Below are 22,865 nucleotides of genomic sequence, written 5' to 3'. Positions count from 1 at the left end.
TGAAATAAACTGAAACTGAACTGAACTGAAAACGGAAAAAAAAACCCACATTGTCATAAATCCAAGTCTACTTTGAAGAGCCAATGTGTAGATGTGAGTATGGTCAACATTTAGAGGATGTTTCATCACTGATGGTTTGTCAATCAAAGTGAGGATGCTTAATGGGACCAAAGACTATCGCAAATCCCCAGGAAATAAATTGTTTAAATTAGGTCTGTCAAAAATAACAACAGACTCGTGTCTACTCACAAAATAGTATTGAATTAATCATGTATGTTCACAGATTAATCACACTATTTTTTTTTTAGGTTCCTTCACCTTAACCGCTGGTGGTTATCTGAAAGGCTGCTATAGTCGGTGATCAGGTCAGTGCAAAGCTGACGTTAGCTATCATAACTGCTATTATTAGCAAACAACACCTAAAGCTAAAAAAAGTGCATGTGTTACTACCTAAGATATATCCCACCGATATACTGTGTAAAATACTTGGGAAAGTTATCACTCTCGAGACATCTGTGTAAATGTTGCAAACAGCCCCTTTATTTGCTATAGTTATTTAGCAACGTTGTTTTTTTTGTGGGTAGCAAGTTTTTCCAGAACACCGGGACCCCAAATAGGTCTTTGATCAATTATGATTAGGTAGTTTGAGTAAAATGCCATAAGTTATGTTATGAGTTATTGTCAAAAAGGCACAAGTAACTCATTTAAGTCATGTTTTGGTAGAAAAAAATGCATGTATGTTGTATTCTTTGCCATCAGTTAATGTGCTCTACGTATTGATGGCATATGTGGGTAAATGTTAAAGTTAAGTTAAAGTTAAAGTACCAATGATTGTCACACACAAATTCTAGGTGTGGTGAAATTTGTCATCTGCATTTGACCCATCCCCTTGATCACCCCCTGGGAAGTGAGGGGAGCAGTGGGCAGCAGCGGTGCCGCGCCTGGGAATCATTTATGGTGATTTAACCCCCAATTCCAACCCTTGATGCTGAGTGCCAAGCAGGGAGGCAATGGGTCCCATTTTTTTATAGGCTTTGGTATGACTCAGCCGGGGTTAACCACTAGACCACTGAGTAAGTGTATGATGCATGATGAAGGAGGAGTAGAGATGTGACATTCTCGAACGAGTCTTGATTGGCCATTTCAAATGAACAACCAGGACTTATTCGCAGTCACGAGCCAAGTGAACAACCAGGACTTAGTCGCAGTCACGAGCCAGTCCTTTGGGAGCTGCTTTGGACTAAAGTCACACTGACGGAGTCAAAGGAAAAATAGCAACATTTGGATGCACTTTTCTAATTCCTTTTGTTGTGAATCTATTAAGTCACAACATTTGAAAAATAAATAAATAATATTTTGTGTGCAGTGTAAACGGGGCCCTAATTTATATGTTCACACATTTATGGGAGGACAAGTTTGCATCCATATTCATACTGTAAATCATACTCATTTTCATTTATATATATACACAGAGTATTTTAGATGTATTATTTGTAGGCCATATTTTTTGCACATAAAAATGGTCTGGTATATAACATTTAACAGCACAAGGGTTATTTGTACCCTGTTTAGTTTTTATTGTGCCACTAAGTTTCTTAGGAGAGAGAAAATTCAAAGTGTTAAGGTACCACCTTATGTAATGTTTACAATGAAAACACCACCCAGATAAAATTATTATATTTTACATTTCCCGCAAATACAGTGCTACTGGAAAGTATTCATAGCGCTTCACTTTTTCCAAATTTTTTTATGTTACATCCGTTTTCCAAAATGGAATCAATTCATTTTTGTCCTCAAAACTCTACAGAAAATACCCCATAATGACAATGTGAAACGTTTTTTATTTTTTTTTATTGTGCACTTGGGTTTCCCACGTCTTTGTGAGCGCTTTAAGTATCTAAGAATAGAAAAGCGCGATATAAATTCGAATCCATTATTAGTATTGTTATTACTTGTCAAAAACAAATAAACTTAAAAATCACATGTCCGTATATGTTTACAGCCTTTGCTCATTACTTTGTCAGGATAGAGGGAAAGATGAATGCGGCAATGTACAGAGACATCTTCGATGAATCCCAACCAACAATGATGTGGATTGTGAGGTGCTGCAAAGAGGAAAGGGCAAATATGCCCAAAGATAGGTGTGCCAAGATTGTGGCATCGTATTCAAAAAGTTTTGAGGCTGTAATTGCTGCCAAAAGTGCATCAATGACGCATTGAGCAAAGGCTAAACTAGGTTTTTAGTAATAATAAATGTGGGGGAAAAAATGTAAAGCCTTGTCAAATTGTCATTAATTGGCATTGTTTGTAGAAGATACAGTCTGGTGTACCGTGGGAGATTATGTAATTTCCCCTATTTGGGTTAAAAATATTTTTTGCAAACCAGTAATTATAGTCTTCAAATATTGTGTTGTTGTTGAGTGTTTGTGCTGTCTTGAGCTCGGCAGAGTAACCGTGGAATACTCTTCCATATCAATAAGTGCCAGCCGGTAACTAATTGCTTTGTACAAACCCTGTTTCCATGAGTTGGGAAATTGTGTTAGATGTAAATATAAACGGAATACAATGATTTGCAAATCCTTTTCAACCCATATTCAGTTGAATGCACTACAAAGACAAGATATTTGTTGCTCAAACTCATAAACTTTAATTTTTTTTTGCAAATAATACTTAACTTAGAATTTCAGAGCTGCAACACGTGCCAAAGTAGTTGGGAAAGGGCATGTTCACCACTGTGTTACATCACCTTTTCTTGTAACAACACTCAATAAACGTTTGGGAACTGAGGAAAGTAATTGTTGAAGCTTTGAAAGTGGAATTATTTCCCATTCTTGTTTTATGTAGAGCTTCAGTTGTTCAACAGTCCGGGGTCTCCGCTGTCATATTTTACGCTTCGTAATGCGCCACACATTTTCCATGGGAGACAGGTTTGGACTGCAGGCGGGCCAGGAAAGTACCCGCAGTCTTTTACTATGAAGCCACGCTGTTGTAACACGTGGCTTGGCATTGTTTTGCTGAAATAAGCGGGGACGTCCATGATAACGTTGCTTGGATGACAACATATGTTGCTCCAAAAGCTGTATGGACCATTCAGCATTAATGGTGCCTTCACAGATGTGTAAGTTACCCATGCCTTGGGCACTAATACACCCCCATACCATCACACATGCTGCATTTGAACTTTGCGCCTATAACATTTCGGGTGGTTATTTTCCTCTTTGTTCCGGAGGACACCACGTGCACAGTTTCCAAATATAATTTGAAATGTGGACTCGTCAGACCACAGAACACTTTTCCACTTTCCATCAGTCTATCTTAGATGAGATCGGGCCCAGAGAAGCCGGCGGCGTTTCTGGATGTTGTTGATAAAAGGCTTTCGCTTTGCATAGTAGATTTTTAGCTTGCACTTATAGATGTAGCGTCCAACTGTTGTTACTGACAATGGTTTTATGAAGTGTGCCTGAACCCATGTGGTGATATCATTTACACACTGATGTCGGTTTTTGATGCAGTACCGCCTGAGGGATCAAAGGTCCGTAATATCATCGCTTACGTGCAGTGATTTCTCCAGATTCTCTGAACCTTTTGATGATTTTACGGACCGTAGATGGTAAAATCCCCAAATTCCTTGCAATAGCTCGTTGAGAAATGTTGTTCTAAAACTGTTCGACAATTTGCTTACAAAGTGGTGACCCTCGCCCCATCCTTGTTTGTGATTTACTTAGCATTTCATGGAAGCTACTTTTATACCCAATCATGGCACCCACCTGTTCCCAATTAGCCTGCACACCTGTGGGATGTTCCAAATAAGTGTTAGATGAGCATTCCTTAACTTTATCAGTATTTATTGCCACCTTTTCCAACTTCTTTGTCACATGTTGCTGGCATCAAGTTAATGATTTGCAAAAAAAAAAATGTTTATCAGTTTTAACATCAAATATGTTGTCTTTGTAGCATATTCAACTGAATATGGGTTGGAAAAGTTTTGCAAATCATTGTATTCCGTTTATATTTACATCTAACACAATTTCCCAACTCATATGGAAACACGGTTTGTAGATGTTGGAAACAGCGGAAGGCAGAGTGCAGGTAAAACGGTTTCTAATGCTTGAACCAAAAATAAACAAAAGGTGAGTGCCCCTAAGAAAAGACATTGAAGCTTAGGGAAGGCTGTGCAGAACTAAACTAAAACTGAACTGGCTACAAAGTAAACAGAAACAGAATGCTGTACGACAGCAAAGACTTATTGCGAAGCAAAGATAGAGTCCACAGTGTACATCCGAACATGACTGGACAAACAACAATGTCCCCACAAAGACGGATAAAAACAACTGAAATATTCTTGATTGCTAAAACAAAGTAGATGCGGGGAATATCGCGCAAAGGAAGACATGAAACTGTTACAGGAAAATACCAAACCAAGAGAAAAAGTCTAAATAGGAGCGCAAAACAAGAACTAAAACACTACACACAGGAAAACAGCAACAAAGTCAAAATAAGTCAGGGCATGTTGTGACAGTTAAAGTTAAAGTACCAATGATTGTCACACACACACTAGGTGTGGTGAAATGTGTCCTCTGCATTTGACCCATCACCCTTGATCACCCCCTGGGAAGTGAGGGGAGCACTGGGCAACATGGGTGCCGCGCCCGGAAATAATTTTTGGTGATTTAACCCCCAATTCCAACCCTTGATGCTGAGTGCCAAGCAGGGAGGTAATGGGTCCCAATTTTATAGTCTTTGGTATGACTCGGGCGGGGTTTGATCTCACGAGTTCACAACTTACCGATCTCAGGGTGGAAACTCTGACCACTAGGCCACTATAGGTTTTAAGTTATATCCAACAATTGCGACAACAACTTTTTTACTGTCAACTAAGTTTTGTTTTTTAATGGTTTCTGCTGGCGGTGTGCCTCCGGATATTTTCAACGCAAAAATGTGCCGTGGCTCAAAAAATGTTCGAAAAACACTGGTCTGTAGAATTCTTCGGACAAAACTGAATTTATTTGTTCTAGAAATAAGGCTGTAATGTAACAAAATTTGGAAAAAGTGAAACGCTCTCAATACCTTTCGGATGCACTGTATGTCCTACAAATTTGTGAAAATGTAAATTCTTCATATCTTAATTGTTTTTAATATCTGCAACTTGTGATCATTTTGTTGAATAAACAAGTATATTCCAGGAATAAATTCTAAGAAGACATTAAACATGGAGCTCGTCTTTTGAGCAGCTCTTTGACAGGAGCGTCTCTTCGAGATCCAGCTCCTTTAAAAAGTCATAAATCTCATCTTTACTGAGGAGTCAAGAGTCCCACGACGAATGACAAATGTGTTGATATCAGAGCGTGAAATAAGTTGTGGTGTGCAGCACAGCATCCTGACTGACCTTGACGAGGGAGTGGTGACCTCCTGGTACATGACGTGACCACGAGCATCACGCGCCAGCTCATTGTTGTTGTTGCTGACATGTTACAGGCGAGGTCGCGGTGACTCACAGAGAGAATGTGCAGGCCAGGGACATAATGAAAGTGGGGAAACCCCTGGAGGAGAGAGGGGGAAAACACATCTAAATGCACATTTTCAAAGAGACGCTTGTTTGTGGATGTCTGAGTTTTAGTTTGGCCAGGACACGATCAGATAAAGCCATCATACTATTATTGTGTTTAACCTTTGCACGGCGTGAAGGAGCGCACTAGTGACCGAGCAAAGCATTGTGGGAAGTTAGAGAAAGCATGCAAAATGCTGCGATGGTATCAGAAACCCTCAAGCTGAAAACAATCAACGACATAGTTTCAGCTCCAGGTCTTATTTGGAAATTGTGACAAAAGCTGATTTTTTTTTTTTATAAAGTGCCAGGAAACGTGGCAGGAATGTCAGCGTGATGTCGTCACAAACACAGCAGTGAAGTCATTGGGAGGGTCTGAGGAGGTTTCGTCAGGTTGGTGATGTTCTAAGTGCCGCACCTTTGCGTAATGCGGCCCGGTGGCGACATCTAGTGGCAAAAACAACTCATCTCAAGATAGTCATTCAAGGGATCGGTTAAAAAGGGGGAAATAAAAATACTGAAAATAAATGAATAAACGTCAAAGAAGACCGTTCAGACATTCACGAAAAAAAATTAAAACATGAATTTAAAAAAATAACATGTAATCAAACAAAATGAAATACTCCCTATCCCTAATACGTTCATGGTGAATAAATATCCATACCTTTAGAATCAAAATCATCTATATGTCTGGTACAAGTTCCTTATTTACATTTCTTAATCTAAATATTACAAAAGTACATTTCCTACAGCATTTCCTATAACGCATTTTTTATAATCATCATGGTCATATGTGAGCTAGAGCTTATCCCAGCTGACTGCGGCCTGGTCAGTGAAAAAGTCTTTTTTAAGGCTGTTAAATTATACATTCTATAATCAGACTAATTTGGATGAATCTGTTACGTACGGCGGGAGAAGGATACGACACCACAGCGGGAATCAGTTCAATAGGTTAATTGAACCTAATGATGAGTGTGTGGGAGGCGTACGCTACTTTTAGTTTTTGGTGCAATGTGTAGAATTAACAATGTAAATGTTACCAGGGTTTGTTGTAAGTGCGTGTTGGATGAATCCTTCGTCAGACGAGAAGGGCAAGGCGAGAAGGTAGTCATTGGGCAAGAAAGCTGTGGAGGGCTGGAGAGAAGCAACAAGGTCCGTTTCTAAGCAGGGGTCGAGGATGGAGGGAGGCAGTCCAATATCCAGAGGGGAGTCGAGGCACACAGCTCGATCACGGGAAACTGGAATGTCACTGCGGTAAACAAAAAAGGCACAGGAACCTGGGAAGCAACAAGGAGAGCAAGTACGCGGGAGGGATGACAGAGACAGGATGCTTATGACAAAGAGTGAACTACGTTGTGGCATAGGATCCTCGGGTTTGCTGGTCTTTATACTGCCTGCCTTCATTAGTCCCAGGTGAGCTAATTGCAGATTGTTTGCAGCTTTTCCGGTGCTTGGCTGTGAAGTGGCCAGAGCGAGCAGGGGCGTGTCCTGGTGTGCTGCCAGAGGAGGTGCCGGCAGAGTCTGCCGCAGATGACATGCGGCCTAGAGCACGCGCCGTGACAGAATTGGGTTATTACTAGCTTGTATACTTTAAATTAAAAATTTTCTTAAAAGGGAGCCAACAGTTGCATACAAACACAATTGTATTGTCAGAATGTCATACAGTAAAACATTTCTATCACACAACAGTTATTTGTTTAAAATTTGCTAAATTGCATCTAAAGTCCAGTCAATGTGTATTTTCAAATGAAATTAGCCAGCAAATACAGTGCATTGACCTGCTCCCTGACCTTATAACAACCTGCACTGCCTTTCAAGTAACCATCCACGCTATACATGATAAATGCAATAATTGTTTGTGATTAATCATGAGATTAATCATGAGATATGTGATTAATCACATAATTTAAGTTGTTATTTTTGACAGCCCTATTGTATTAAATCATTTTAGGGAACAAAACAGGTTTGCTCAAACTATAACAGATTGAAATCACATCTAGATTTATTGAAATGCATATATTCGCCTGTAACAAATACTACATGAAGGACAAAAACATTTTTTTTAGACTGGAAAAAATAGAATTAACAAAAATAAAAATTGGTTACAAAACTGTTTTAATGGAGCCATATGTTAGTATCTGGCAAGAAATGGTACTGCAATCATGGTCAAAATTCTGTAGTCCCCTGCCCCTCTCCCTGACTGAGGTTGCCAGGTACGCAGTCAAATCCAGCTCGATCGACTGAGCTACTCCAAGGAACATCAAACTTCCATTGCCTCTTACTAGTGGTTGAGGTGCTGGGACCATAATAGCTAAATAGACAAGCATTTTGTGAATAACAAATCTCTAACCAACACATTTTACACAGAAAGTAGGCTATTTTCAGGAAGAAGTGTCACGCCTGCGTACAATATCCCAACAAATGGCAATCATATGGTTATTTTCAGTACTATCAGAAAACAAAGACTAAAACGAACTACAACCAACGCTAGCAAGGGTTATACTGGTGAAAATAAGTAGAGCATACTTAGCAGGCTAATGTACGCCCAAAACTAAAGAGGAGACATTTTACAAAGGTATGCCTTTAGGCTACTGTTTCAAACATTTCAGATTGCCATATAACTTGGTACATGTAGTCCACAATATGAAAATACGAATGAGAAATTATTTTATCATGTGATTTGGCTGTCACCATATGCTTCACATTGCCATGACAGCTGTGTTAATGTTGGAACCCTTTTCCTAAGCGTATCAGCATATATAGAGCAAAATAGGCACTGACACCACCCAGGTTTTATTTGTTGAAAATATATTTTGCCCGGTCAGTTCAATTATACATCGACTTACAGTTTAACGAGCATATATTTCCCCCGTTAGCCTATATGTTGATGTGTCGTTGACCGGGCTAGCATGCTACTCATTCGTTGCACGGACATACTAGCGTTGTTAAACAAGATCATAGACTGTATTGGACAATATAGTTTACATACGAAATGTCCATTTCCATTTATTACAAGTAATAAGAAAACGTAAATGCCTTACTTACCTATTAAAGAGGAAATCAGCAAGTTTGGCGTCAAGTAAAAAATCTTCTCCCCCTTCAACGGTCTCCATCTTTCAAAGGCATCCCCGATACAAATACTCGTTTTGTTCCTGGCTTTTTCATAAATAAGTTGAGAATCGTAATGACGCATTTTAGATTTAAGGTTACATGTTTAGTAACTTTACCAGTGGCAGTAGCTCCATGAAGGTGGCGGTGCGTAACTGGCAACCTGGATGCAGAGGTGGGTAGAGTAGCCAGAAATTGTACTCAAGTAAGAGTACTGTTACTTTAGAAATTTATTACTCAAGTAAAAGTAAGGAGTAGTCACCCAAATATTTACTTGAGTAAAAGTAAAAAGTATGTTGTGAAAAAACTACTCAAGTACTGAGTAACTGATGAGTAACCTGATTACGGCAACAAATAATGCACAAAAACATAAAAATAGCAATGAGCAAATTCAGAGCCAGGAATATCTCTTAAGCAACTAAAACAATAATATATATGTGGGCCTACCGAGGATGTCGTAGTGGTTTGTGTTGTGGTTTGTGCAGCACTTTGAGACACTAGTGATTTAGGGCTATATAAGTAAACATTGATTGATTGATTGATTGAAATAATAGTACATTAAAATAAAATTAAAAAATGGCCCATTGAGCCACAATAACTTAACAGCACCATAGCCTCAGTAGGCATTCATTGATTTGATTGATTAAAACTTGTATTAGTAGATTGTACAGTACAGTACATATTCCGTACAATTGACCACTAAATGGTAACACTCCAATAAGTTTTTCAACGTTTATCAATTACTTAGTAAATGACCAAGTCGAGGTGATCTAGCTCATATATACATATACATACACACACATATCATATATATATATATATATATATATATATATATATACATACATACATTTATATATACAGTATATAATTTATATTTATTTATTTAGACGTTTTTATTCACATATTTAAGGTGTTTTAATGAATATACATGCATGTTTAACTTATAGATTCCTATCTTTCATGAAGACAAGAATATAAGTTGGTGTATTACCTGATTCTGATGACTTTCAGACGTCCACGTTTTCAAATGGAGGAGAAAAAAAGTTCCTCTTTTCTGTCTAATACCACATGAAAGTCGTTGGTTTTTGGCATCTTATTTGTCCAGCTTCCATATTCGTTTTACACACTTAGGTGGCGACTTGTCCAGGGTGTACCCCGCCTTCCGCCCGATTGTAGCTGAGATAGGCGCCCGCGCCCCCCGCGACCCCGAAAGGGAATAAGCGGTAGAATTGGATGGATGGACACTTTACAAGAAATACATTGGCGGCAAACTCCGTATCTTGCTAGCTTGTTTGCGCTGGCTTTCGGAGACTCTTATTTTGCTAGCGCAGGCGCAATGGAGCGGCACTTTTATTGTAAAGACAGGAACTGTGCGATCAGCCTTTAGGCTTTTGACGGGAAGTACGGTTGAAAATAAAAAGTGTATTTTTTCCCTTACACTTTTGATTGATTGATTGAACATTTTCTTATTAGATTGCAAAATACAGTACATATTCTGTACAATTGACCACTAAATGGTAACACCCGAATAAGTTTGTCAACATGTTTAAGTCGGGTTTTACTATCACGGTCATGTGACTGCCTGGCTCTGTTTGATTGGTCCAACGTCCCCAGTGACTGCATTTGATTGGTGAAACGCAGGCATGCGTAGATTCTACTTTGAAGCTCTGTCATTAACCAAAACAAACATTAATAGATCGATAAAAAAAAGTAGCGAGCTGATTGTAGATAAATGAAACGGAGTAAAAGTAGCGTTTCTTCTCTATAAATATACTCAAGTAAAAGTAAAAGTATGTTGCATAAAAACTACTCGTAGAAGTACAATTTATCCCAAAAGTTACTCAAATAAATGTAACGGAGTAAATGTAGCGCGTTACTACCCACCTCTGCCTGGATGTGACACACTCACAGACTTCCTAATTGGTCAAATGGTGGAGGGCGAGGCTGATTTCAGGACTCTAAATCTAATGTTGAAATGAGCATATCCCGTTAACCACTGTTGTCAGTTATAAAGGTATTAGAAAAGAACATGATTTATTAATGCCTTGTGACATGCAGGGCCATTTAATGATGACTTGACATGCAATTCTTCCACATAACTCCTTTAAAACAGACAATACTAGAGATTGTGCTCTTGGTGATGTGACAAAAACAGAGAAAGGCACATTGACACAAAAATGGGAATTGAGTGTAATTACTTGAAATAGAAATACTATTAATCCGGTAAATATGCCATCTACATTCCATATACGCAATATACAATTTGAAGTAATGAAAAACACCAAAAATCTAAATAAATTGTGAGCTTCCTCACACATTAATTTTAACACTATTTTGTACTTCGAAACATTAAAATGTGTGTGTTGACACCAAATGCTTTGAAACAATGAAAAGTATACGTGTTGTGTCACTTTCTTCATGCAGAGTCTGTTAATGAGAAGGCCTCGCAGGATAAAAACAATGTTGACCTTTCTTTTACAATTTCTGACTACATTTTCAAGTCCGGACAAGTAGCATGTGGCTAAAAGTTTGAATGTCAACAAGAGCAGTGCACACAACTGCACATTTGTTAGAGTCCCTGCAGGATTGGCTGCTTGAGACAAAGCTCACTGCTCCCGGTCATGATGGGCATCTGGTTTTGCATGTGGAAGCGGACCAGGTGACCTACGCTCAGGAAGACTTGGTCACAAGTCCGAACCTGCTCTCACATACACACACACACACATAAAACCTGATGATGAACATGCACAGACAAAGCTCTTGAAGATTCAATTGTGAAACCAACCTGGCCGTGTGGGTCCACCAGCAAGAGGTGCCTCACTGTGGTTCCGTCCATCCCACTGAGGACGTACTGACCACAATCTGAGCTGCTCTCTCGGACCAGGAAGTCTCCACTACACGTTAGAAGGGACTCGGCCTGCTTTCTTCCTAGCCTGAGTAAACAATGTTTCAATACTGTATAGTATTACAGAAACAACTAGAAAGCTCGAAATGTGTTTTTGGCTCCCTACATACAGACACAAACACTTCATTTTTATCAACAGTACCTATAAAAGGCCACCAGGGGACAGCATCACTCTGCAAATATCTTCCTTTTCTTGCTCCTTTCATGAAATACTTTTTGGTTTTGTTTTAATAGCAGTAGGCGGCAAACTACTCAGTCAATAATAATAACGGTGATGGGTTCATTGCTAAAAATAATACATAATAGAGGGAAATATAGAGAACACACAAACCCTTTATTCATCAAATCAATAAAACTAAAATGTAATAATCTTGTACGATAGGCTCCAACACCCCCAAGCCCCAAGGGGGAAAAGCGGTAGAAAATAGATGGATGGATGGAACTACAAACAGCTAAAATCCTGTATAAGTACAAGTATAACCAGCTACAAAAATGTACAACAATTCTTCCCAACAAAAGTGGAGAAATAATATCTTTGGGAAAATCTTACCTAAAGAGGATTTATTATGCAAAACTAACTTTTCTTACTTATTGGTACTGCTTTTTGTGTATTTGGGATCTGTATAAGCCTCAAAAATCAAACAATGGAGTCATTGCAGAGATGTTTATAAAACATATGCTTTCCTCCATATGTCCGCTAAACAATCAGTTTGAAATTTTTGCACCGATGACGTCAGCAGATTAACCATTTATGGTGTACATTTACCGAAAGTTCTCTCCACGAGTCCGCTATTGTAGTCTGCGGTGTAGTCACAAAGGTCCTTCTTTTTCCTCGTTCACTACGTGTACATGCACTAAACTCAGAGAAATTAAAAAGTTTTGTTTCAATGATTTTGGTTCGAAAATTCCTTTGGCAAAACTCTTTGCATCCGCCCCGATACAATCTTGGTAGTAGTATCATGTTTGTAGCGCAATCCAGGATCATTTATTGATGCTGTCTGCTATTTAACATCAGCATAGCCATTAGAGACGTAATATTTGTAAACTGTGTCAATATTACAACGGACATCATTTAAAGCAAGTTGTAAGGATCTGCAATGCCTAGTGTGACGTTGTAGGTCAACCGGAAAATAAATTCAGTTATCCGCACTAAAATGAAATAAGCACCCCCCAGTATAGGAGAGGCACAAAGTTGCATTTGAGAGTGTAGGTGGACACTTTGACTTCACACATAAGTGTGAAAATATAAAAAAAACTAACTATTTGAGAAATCAGACTAATACAGTGCCTGGAAATGTAATGATTCTCTTGTTGTGGGGCAGACTGGCTTGTACATGTACATGCATCCTCTGTTGCTGCCATTTTTAACACAAATTAGCGTGTTGCAATAATTGATATGTTTCAGTAGACTCGATATGGAAGCACTAAAAACCACAACATGGCTGACGGGAAAATTCGCTGTCGAAGTGCAGGCACGTAAATAAGACCGCCCATAATCCTGAAGAGACGGTCAGGAAGCAGCTTGAAATGTTTTAAAATATATTCTATAAAACATTTTGACCAAAGAACCACCATTACATGTTATGTAGACCACAAAGAAGTGTTTTGAATGTAGAAATAAAATCATAATATGACACATTTAATATATTGGTATGCACATCACTTATTTATCAACATCGATTATGTATGTATGTTTATATTTTTCACAGATTAAATACAGGAAGTGAATGAAAGACTAATAGCTGTAAAATGAAGAAGGAGTAGGAATAAATAAACTCCGTTTCTTCCAACACTTTTTTGGACATGTTGAACTCTGTGTGTCACATCCATGTTCAAAATAATTATAATACGACCAGGGTAACATGCAACATTTGCTGGATGACGTGCACTCGTGACACATTCAGCTACTGTGCTGCAAGTCTGGAGTAACATTAAAAACCCATGTACATAGGGGGGTTGCTTACAGCCACAGCTGTTAATGCTGTTAATAATAATAGAGTTAGACAAGCCTCCTCTCTTCCTTTTTTTAAATCTCTCTTAAAAACATACTTTTATTCCTTGGCTTTTAACACTGACTGATATCCATCCTGCAATGGCGCCCCATTATACACCTGCTGCGAACCTGTTTTTATGTTTTATTTATTTATTTTTTATCATGTTCTGTTTGTGTTGTGTTGTTTGCTCGGTCCTTGTATTATCTTTTAACCTGTCCATTGTACAGCACTTTGGTTACCCCTGTGGTAAATTTTAAATGTGCTTTATAAATAAAGTTGATTTGATTTGATTAGAGGTTACTTGCTTTTAGTAGGCTGTGAACCTACTGATTATAGGAGACTTTTCGTGCCAGCAACCTGAGGGTTTCTGTTTTGATCCCCACCTACTACCAACCTTGTCACGTCAGTTGTGTCTTTGAGCAAGACACTTCACCCTTGCTCCTGATGGGTCTGTTAGGGCCTTGCATGGGAGCTCCCACCATCAGTGTGTGAATGTATGGGTGAATGTGGAAATAGTGTCAAAGCGCTTAAAATACCTTGAAAGTGGAAAAGCGCAATAGAAGTATAACCCATTTACCATTTAATTGAATATAGGCGTTAAAGACGATAGTTGTGTTGCTTTAAATATTGTCTGTACAGTCCTGAAGGGTTATGATGGTCATCATACTTTGTGAGCTATTACACATGTTGCATTAATGATGACCCACCTGCCATGAAACCAACATTCCTCCTGGATCAGGTTGTGGATGTTTGTCGCGCTCTTGCTGGCAGCCATCTCAGAGTCTGATGGAGAACAGAACCAGAATGTCAACAAACATATTTGCACTTATTAAGAGAAAAAAATCAAGTTTGCTCTCTTGGGGATAAACAAGCACACATTGTGAGGGTTTAACAATCAACCTAGGAAAGACAAAAGACCAAAAACCTGTTGGTAGAACTTGTGTCACGGAGCAGTTCTCATAGAGCGAGACATCTTGAGAGGAAGCCACCTGAAACGACCATGCGGAGTTATTTCAATTTGTTGTGTGTTCATTGTTGTGTGTGTGTGTCTGTGCGCACATGTATGTGTGACTGTGTGTACATGTGAGTGTGTGTACGTGTGAGTGTGTGTGCGTGCATGGTCACAGATTTTTTGATATCTCATGTAACCATCAGGGGAAGGGCTAGTTTTTCCTTTCAGGGAATGTTTACTGTATTTTTGGCCATACTTTTTTGTTGTGTTACTCCATTATACATGATTCTTCCTCAGAGGGTTTTTTTCCATGTTAAAGTTAAAAAAAATCAATATCCAATTCTTTAAAGGTGTATGATACACTGGCAGTTATTAGACAAAAAAAAAACAACAAATCAAAATAGAATATAAAAGTCCTTCATTTTTCAAATGACATAAAACATTTTTTTATTTACTCAGTCTCTGATCAACTTCAGCCTGTAAAACATTACCAAACACGTAATGTTTTTATTTGTATTTTTTAAAATTTTAATCCTTTAAAGCAGTGGTTCTCAAATGGGGGTACGCGTACCCCTGGGGGTACTTGAAGGTATGCCAAGGGGTACGTGAGATTTTTTTTTTAAATATTCTAAAAATAGCAACAATTCAAAAATCCTTTATAATTATATTTATTGAATGATACTTTAACAAAATATGAATGTAAATTCATAAACTGTGAAAAAAAAAAATGCAACGATGCAATATTCAGTGTTGACAGCTAGATTTTTTTGTGGACACGTTCCATAAATATGGATGTTAAAGATTTATTTTTTTGTGAAGAAATGTTTAGAATGAAGTTGATGAATCCAGATGGATCTCTATTACAATCCCCAAAGAGGGCACTTTAAGTTGATGTTTACTTCTATGTGTAGAAATCTTTATTTATAATTGAATCACTTGTTTATTTTTCAACAAGTTTTTAATCATTTTTATATCTTTTTTTCCAAATAGTTCAAGAAAGACCATTACAAATGAGCAATATGTTGCACTATTATACAGTTTAATAAATCAGAAACTGATGACATAGTGCTTTATTTTACTTCTTTATCTCTTTTTTTTTTAACCAAAAATGCTTTGCTCTGATTAGGGGGTACTTGAATTAAAACAATGTTCACAGGGGGTACATCACTGAAGAAAGGTTGAGAACCACTGCTTTAAAGGCCTGCAAAATGGTCAACATTATAAAATTGAGAAACATTACATGGTTGATATTTTTGTTTAGGACTGGAGTTTAAAAAAAAAAGAAGCAAATAATCTAAAACAAACAACAAAAAAAACAGGACTTTTACGTTTTGTTTGGCTTAAAATATCATTACAATCAGATGTCCCCAGATGGTTAAACAAATCGGCTCATCCATTTATTTACAGTGTTCATGTATTTGCAGAATTTTCTTAATTAACTTTCCACAATAAAATATCTACTGTAAATACAGGAGGGCGACTATTTATTTACTTTTTCAAGTTTTATTACCAAGTGATTGCCAGCTTCTTGTTCCTTCTCATCTCTTGTGACCCGCAGGTCTTCTATTCCGCCAAGAGGCGGTGTCTTCCCTGGAATCACATTATAGTAGTGATGATGGCCTCTGACCGCTTCATTATCATCGTCATCATCTTGGTCATTTGGGTCCATTATGCTTTCCTCTGTGATAAATTTATTGAGAATTCTCCTGGCTGGCCTGCACACACAGGATAAGATCATCATCTCCATTTCCCAGAACTCACATTTGCAGATTCAAGGATTCATGTAACTTTACCAGCACACACAAAACACATGCAATAGCACCAAATACCAAGCATAAAATATAATTTATCACAGTTATATAACAAATAAAGCACAATTTATTAATTTTCTTTACACATTATCCTGTTCTGGGTCAAGACTACACTGGAGACCATTTCCAGTAGACTTTAGGTACCAGGTGGGGGTAATACCCTGACCCTGGACTATATATCTAAAATCCAGTCCAGCCCTGCACACACTGGCCTCAAACTGGGTAGTGGGTAGTAAGGTTTACACAATGTACTATCACACAGCCACATTAGCTGGTCTACGTTAAAGTACTAACATGCATGTTTTGGGCCAATGGGAAGAAACCCACACAGCCATGGGAAGAACATGTAAAGTATAAACAGAATTTTGAGCCGAGATTTGAATCCGGAGGCCTACATACTAACTGGTTGCATCACTTAACAATGATGCCCCCAAAAAAGCTGTGGAGGTTTATTTCCTCCGGGTTCCTCGGACCACCAATCACCGATATGACAGCTCCTTTTCAAAGTTTTAGAACACGGTTTTATTTTTCCAATACAGTCTTTTTGTTTGGGCTTTTCAGCAAGTGTCTTTTCTTCTGTCTCTCTTTCTCGCTCCAGCTCCACCTCCAACTCCTCTCTCCTCTCCGGCTGCTGCCTTTTAACAGAGCGACAGGTGATTAGATAATCAGGCCCAGGTGGGCCATCGACACACCTGGCGCTGATCTTAAACCCGTCCTGGCACACCCCGTTTCGCTGCAGGTCCGCGGGCCATGTCCACCCACAAAAGCATTTTATTATTTTTTAATGTAATGACTGCCACTAGACTCTGTTGTCTCAATTTTACTTTCAGAAAATTACCCAAAGCATTATTTAAAAAAATTTTGTTTTGTTTGTTTTTTGCTGCTGCTGGGCTGAATAAACAAATAGAACTCCATGACTGCTAGGATGAAAATATCTAGTTAGTCAATAAAAATATATGTATAAATACAAATGATTGCTAATTTTAGATATTTATTATTGATTGGATTTGTTTGAATAAAAATAAAAAACATTAAATATTTAGTTTTTTCATTATTGTGAAAAATAACTAATATCGGTTTTATATCCTGCTGAATACACATCCTCGAAATTAATGCAAAAACATCCACTGGGGAGGTTTGCTCGTTCACAGAAGAATATCATTAACATTTTTACTAACATGAAGTGAACTGGTAAAGAACTTGTTAGCAGAAAAGAAGAAAATCTGTCTTTTTTTGTTTTTACCTTGGTTTTGTTGGGGTTGCTTTAAGGACATAATTCACCACACCTGTTTATTTGACTTTGTCGTCATTATTCACTGTCATTTTATTGTGCACTTAATGTTGTTCTTGTTTCAGCATTCATATACAGTATGCAGTTAAGAGTGAGTAATTCGGTGCAGCCCCTTTAAGTGAACGTCAGGAGATTTACCCAAAGGTGAGGGTCTTTGTGACCCCTTTTTGAGTCTCTCTGATGTAAGCAGTCGTTCAGTCTCGTCTTTTATGCAATAAACGGCGCACACGCTTTTGTGTGTCAAAAGATACTTCAAGTTGTCTTGTTTTCGCGTTACAAGCGCAACAATGGTGACCCCGACGCTTCACTGAATGAATTCAGTGAATACTATCGACCATGACCATTTTTGAGTACCTTAAAATAGAAAAGCGCTATACAAGTACAACCCATGACGGCAAAGGCGGTTTCTCTGAAGCTGCCTGAGGTCTGGGAATCTTCCGCGACTGCATGGTTTGCCCAGACCAAGGCACAGTTCGCCTTGCGTGGTATCACCGAGGACGACACTAAGTTTTATTATGTCGTTTCCTCCCTCGGGAGCGCTACGGCGACCAGAATGGCTAGTGTTCTCACGCATCCACCGAGGTAACCAGTATATTACGTTGAAGGCTCACCTCTTAAAGACATCCAAACTTTCCGACGCAAAGAGAGCTAGCCGCCTTTTTCCGTTGCAGGGGCTTGGCGATTGCAGGCCCTCTGAACGAATAGACAACATGCTAGAACTGAGCACAGGCCTGGATTCCTCTTCGTGCAGCTTTTCCTGAGACTCCTGCCTTCTCAGGTGCAGGCTGCTTTAGCAATTACGGCCATCTTGGACTGCCGCGAACTTGCTGCTGACAATTTATTTTTAGCCTCCCAACCGACCTATGTGGCTGTATTCTTTCCAGGTGGGACAGAAGACCTTTGGCACTTCCACTTTTACTGCTGCTGCTGCGTCACCCAGTCGGTGAACTGTATTCTGGACTTACTTTTTTTTCCATACCAGGTTCGGACCAAAGCCAGGCAGTGCTGTCCCCCTGGCAGTTTCAGTGGACTGCCGCCGCAAAACGTCAGGGTCGGCACTCAGCAGTAGTCATGAGCGTCGGCAGTACTTACGGGGGACGGCGTGGCGAAGTTGGTAGAGTGGCTGTGCCAGCAATCTGAGGGTTACTGGTTCAATCCCTACCTTCTACCATCCTAGTCACGTCCGTTGTGTCCTTGGGCAAGACACTTCACCCTTGCTCCTGATGGGTCTGGTGAGCGCCTTGCAGGGCAGCTCCCGCCATCAGTGTGTGAATGGGCCAATGTGGAAATACTGTCAAAGCGCTTTTTAAGCGCTTTGGGCTCCTTAAAAAGGGGTAGAAAAGCGCTATACAAGTACAACCCATTTACCATTACTTACTTACAACCTACTCAGTGGCCTAGTGGTTAGAGTGTCCGCCTTGAGATCGGTAGGTCTTGAGTTCAAATCCCGGCCGAGTCATACCAAAGACTATAAAAATGGGACCCATTACCTTCCTGCTTGGCACTCAGCATTAAGGGTTGGAATTGGGGGTTAAATCACCATAAATGATTCCCGGGCGCGGCACCGCTGCTGCCCACTCCTCCCCTCACCTCCCAGGGGTTGATCAAGGGTGATGGGTCAAATGCAGAGAATAATTTTGCCACATCTAGTATGTGTGTGACAATCATTGGTACTTTAACTTTTTTAACTTGCAAGCTGCTCGTTATCCAGGACTCCCTCTCTGGACGACGGTTCCTGTGTAACACAGGTGCGCAGAGGACCGTCCTACCAGCATCAAGGTTGGACATGCTGTCTGAGTCCCATGGCCTCCCTATGGAAGCGGCCAATAGCAGCGCTATCCGCACTTACGATATCCGGTACGTGGAGCTGTGTTTTGGTGGACAGTGTTTCAGTTGGAACTGTAACTGCTAAAGTGACGGTGCCGCTCATTGGTGCAGATTTTGTCTGTGCTTCTGGCCTTCTTGTGGATGTAAAAAAACAGGCACTTGGTGGCTGCGATTATATTCTGCATGTACAAGTGCTGTCTCAGCGCGAAAGACAGCATCAGGCTTTCCAGCATGCTACCCACTGCAGCTTTCTTTCTTCGCCTCCTCGCTGAGTTCCCCACCCTGGCGCAGCCCACGTTCTCGTCAGCTACCGTCAAGCATGGTGTGGTACACCACATTGCCACCACGGGTCCCCCTGTGCAGGCACGAGCCCGGCTCCTGGACCTTACAAAGCTATACATACATATATATATATTTATATATGAAAGGGGGTCTACTCTCAGCAGTGGTGCTGGGAAGCACACACTGCTGTCATCCCTGTTGTCGCCGTCTCCTCTCACAACCACATCATCCTCTCTGGCGGGCTTTCCTACGGAGCCGCCATCTTCCTCATCACCGACGGGACTCAACACGGAACCACCATCTTCATCGTCACCGGCGGGAATCTGCCCACAACGCTGTCATCATCGTCATCAGCTGCTCCTCCAATGATGCTGTCAGCATTGTTGATGGTTCCTTCCATTACGCTGTCATCTTTGTCATCTTCGCCGCCGGCTTTGCGACTTTTTCCTCCTCGGCCAAGAAAGTGGCCTTCTTATGGACTCCCTCCACGCTGTCGGCAGCGATTCACAGGACCCCGGTGTGGACCTTCGCAGCTGCTGGTGCGCCGGTACCACACGCGACGACCTCCTCCTCGGCCAAGAAAGTGGCCGTCTTATGGACTCACTCCGCGCTACCGACAGTGATGCGTAGGACCCCAGCATGGACCTTTACGGCTGTCGGTGTGTCGGGACCACTCGCTTCTGCCTCCTCATCGGCCACTAATGTGGCCGTTCCGTGGTTGCCCGCCTCGCCAAATTCAGTGGTGTTCAACTCCACCACGCCAAGTCCTGCCTCTGCCCTCCCTTGAATTTTTAACTCTTTCCGTTTTTGTTTCCAGGGGACATCTGGAATATGTCCCTAAGGAGGGGGCAGGGGGGTTAGGCAGCCTTGCCACACCTGGTGGTAATGACCAGACAAACAAACAAAAAAACAACATAAAAAAACTAAAACATTTTGAAATGAAGGATAGATGTGAAGTTGATGTAGACCACAGAGATTTAAGCGTTAAATATAAAATGTATGTATGCCCTGGCACACCATTATCATCATTTCATGACCCAAGCAAAACACTTTTTACACTTTTATACTGAAATAAATACAACTACAACGTATTAAATAAAAACATACAAAAAACTACCAGCAGCGGTAAAGTTTAGATCCATGAAGGAAAGAAGAAAGTGAATGAATGTTTATAACTGAATACATTTACATAGGTATACACATTTGTTGTATTTATTATATATATATATTTTTTAATGAATTAAGGAACGTTTATGACAACCTTTTTCCAAAATACGATATAGAATGTGAGCTACAACAGGATAATGAATACGTTTATCATTTGTTTTCAAAACGCTTACAAAAAAGTGGGACCCCAAAAATTTACTGTGGGACCCCATTTTTATGACTTGATGGGGTCCCTGGGACCCCATTTTAAAAAATCCCTAGCGCCAACACAGCAGTCAACAGAGGAGAAAAAATGCTTTATTTAAATAAATATATTATTTATAAAGCAAGTTCGAGTATCTTTGGAAAATGTTCACCAACTCCCGGCCTTGGCGTGCTGCCCGCCTTGGCACGCATATATGTGTCCTTCTTTTGGGATTTCAGAATATGGTCAGCCTAACGTATATATGTTTTTTTTCCTTCTTTATTATGCATTTTCGGTCGGTGCGACGTATACTCCGGAGCGAATTACAGTATAATCCTAAAAATACGGTACACGGCGGGCCAATTTTGGCCCGCGGTCAAGAGTTTGACACCCATGTCCTAAACTGAAAGTTTTATGCCTGACCCGATATACTGAACAATATCTGATATGCTGACCTGGGATCAGCGGAGATGAGAGACGGCGTGTGACCCAGGAGCTGTCGGAACTGGGACTCAAAGGCCCGACCGATGCTGCTGATGACCTCTGCTGCTCTACCTTGAGGACACTCCAGGATGTGACACGCTGACAGGAAGAGGACAGGAAGTGAGTCTTTATTCAGCAACTCGATAGATTTTATTTTGACATGAGCCCCATAGTAAGTAATACCTCTCTGATTGTCAAAATCTTTGGCAACATATGCAATGTAGTCTTCCATGTCCTGTAAACACAGTACATTAGTTTTTATTCATTAAGGTGTTAGCACTCAAACATCAACATCATTTTCAAGAATGAATTGCCTTTAGATACAGGATTGTTTATATTTTCGAATGAAGGACCACTTAGTGCTCGTAACATGACGGGTGCTAAATTAGCCATGCTTGCTAAAACAGTGTTAATAAGGTTTTGTTGGATATAACTGTCAGTACGGATATTGTTTTAGTATTTAGTGTTTTCGGCACACAGCGTGTGTATTGTCACTGTATTAACAATGTATTTATGTTTGAAAACACCATTGGAATGCTTCAAAACAAGCTTTTTTATGCATATCATTTATTAGCACAGACTAAAATCTTGAATACTATTTACTTCCGGTTTTGTGCTTGAAATTACATTTCAGAATAAAAGTTTAACTGGTGTTTTGTAATGCTAGTTGGAGTAAACTGACTGTTGGTTAGTTGGTTGGTTGTGTTAGAGCCAAATACACTTTCTGTCTGTCAAATTGATGACGTCACTAAAGGGGTTGGCTCCAAGGCCAAGTGCCTGTCTATTTAGGGAGGAGTCGGGATGTTGCTCAGGTGTTGCTGAGTAGAGGCGCAACAGTTTTTGACTGTGCCAGGCTGGTATTTGTTTGCTCCCGTGTATTTTCTGTTTTTGTACAAAGTGTGTTATATAAATGTGACCTTATGAAATTAAATATGGACACAATTTTGGACATAAATCATTAGCCGGCTGCACACGTCTGAACTAGCTTAATTTATATTCGGCAACCAGTAGCAGTAATAGTATAGGACTTTACCGCTACAGGTTGGTTGAAGTTTATTTTGAGGTAGAAAAGGGGTATAGGATTAAAAAAGCTCTGCTTCTTCCTACTCCTTTTTGGACATGTTAAGAAAACATGTGATGTGTTTGATTATACGATAACATGTGTTCTGGGGAAATACATTTGATTCTGCGGTGTTTATTATTATTATTTTGTTTTGAAATTTTCAATGTTAAAACTTAATCACAAGTGTGACAAAAGTCTGGCCACGGCTATTTTTTTTTTTTAATTGTAGAAAAACAACAACAAAAAAAAC

General features: G+C 39.8%; 1 protein-coding gene across 3 annotated transcripts in view; it reads right to left on the bottom strand.

Moving 5' to 3' along the window:
* Positions 1-10,673: 10,673 nt before the first annotated feature.
* LOC133540828 (SHC-transforming protein 4-like) overlaps positions 10,674-22,865 on the bottom strand; it is a 28,127-nt gene continuing 15,935 nt past the window's right edge. For 2 of the 3 annotated variants that reach the window (XM_061883795.1, XM_061883787.1), the window contains exons 7-13: positions 21,736-21,787; positions 21,525-21,651; positions 16,000-16,222; positions 14,481-14,544; positions 14,263-14,338; positions 11,442-11,589; positions 10,674-11,354 (exon numbers count right to left, since the gene is read on the bottom strand). In XM_061883795.1, coding sequence (XP_061739779.1) covers positions 11,226-11,354; positions 11,442-11,589; positions 14,263-14,338; positions 14,481-14,544; positions 16,000-16,222; positions 21,525-21,651; positions 21,736-21,787 — 819 coding nt within the window. In that variant the 3' untranslated portion in view covers positions 10,674-11,225. The remainder of the gene's footprint in view (positions 11,355-11,441; positions 11,590-14,262; positions 14,339-14,480; positions 14,545-15,999; positions 16,223-21,524; positions 21,652-21,735; positions 21,788-22,865) is intronic. The other variant, XM_061883804.1, reaches the window with a different exon arrangement.

This window comes from Nerophis ophidion, linkage group LG02 (genome assembly GCF_033978795.1).
Source record: "Nerophis ophidion isolate RoL-2023_Sa linkage group LG02, RoL_Noph_v1.0, whole genome shotgun sequence".
Taxonomy (NCBI): Eukaryota; Metazoa; Chordata; class Actinopteri; order Syngnathiformes; family Syngnathidae; genus Nerophis; species Nerophis ophidion.
Note: the sequence above shows the minus strand (reverse complement) of the source record. Positions and strands in the feature narration are given on the sequence as shown.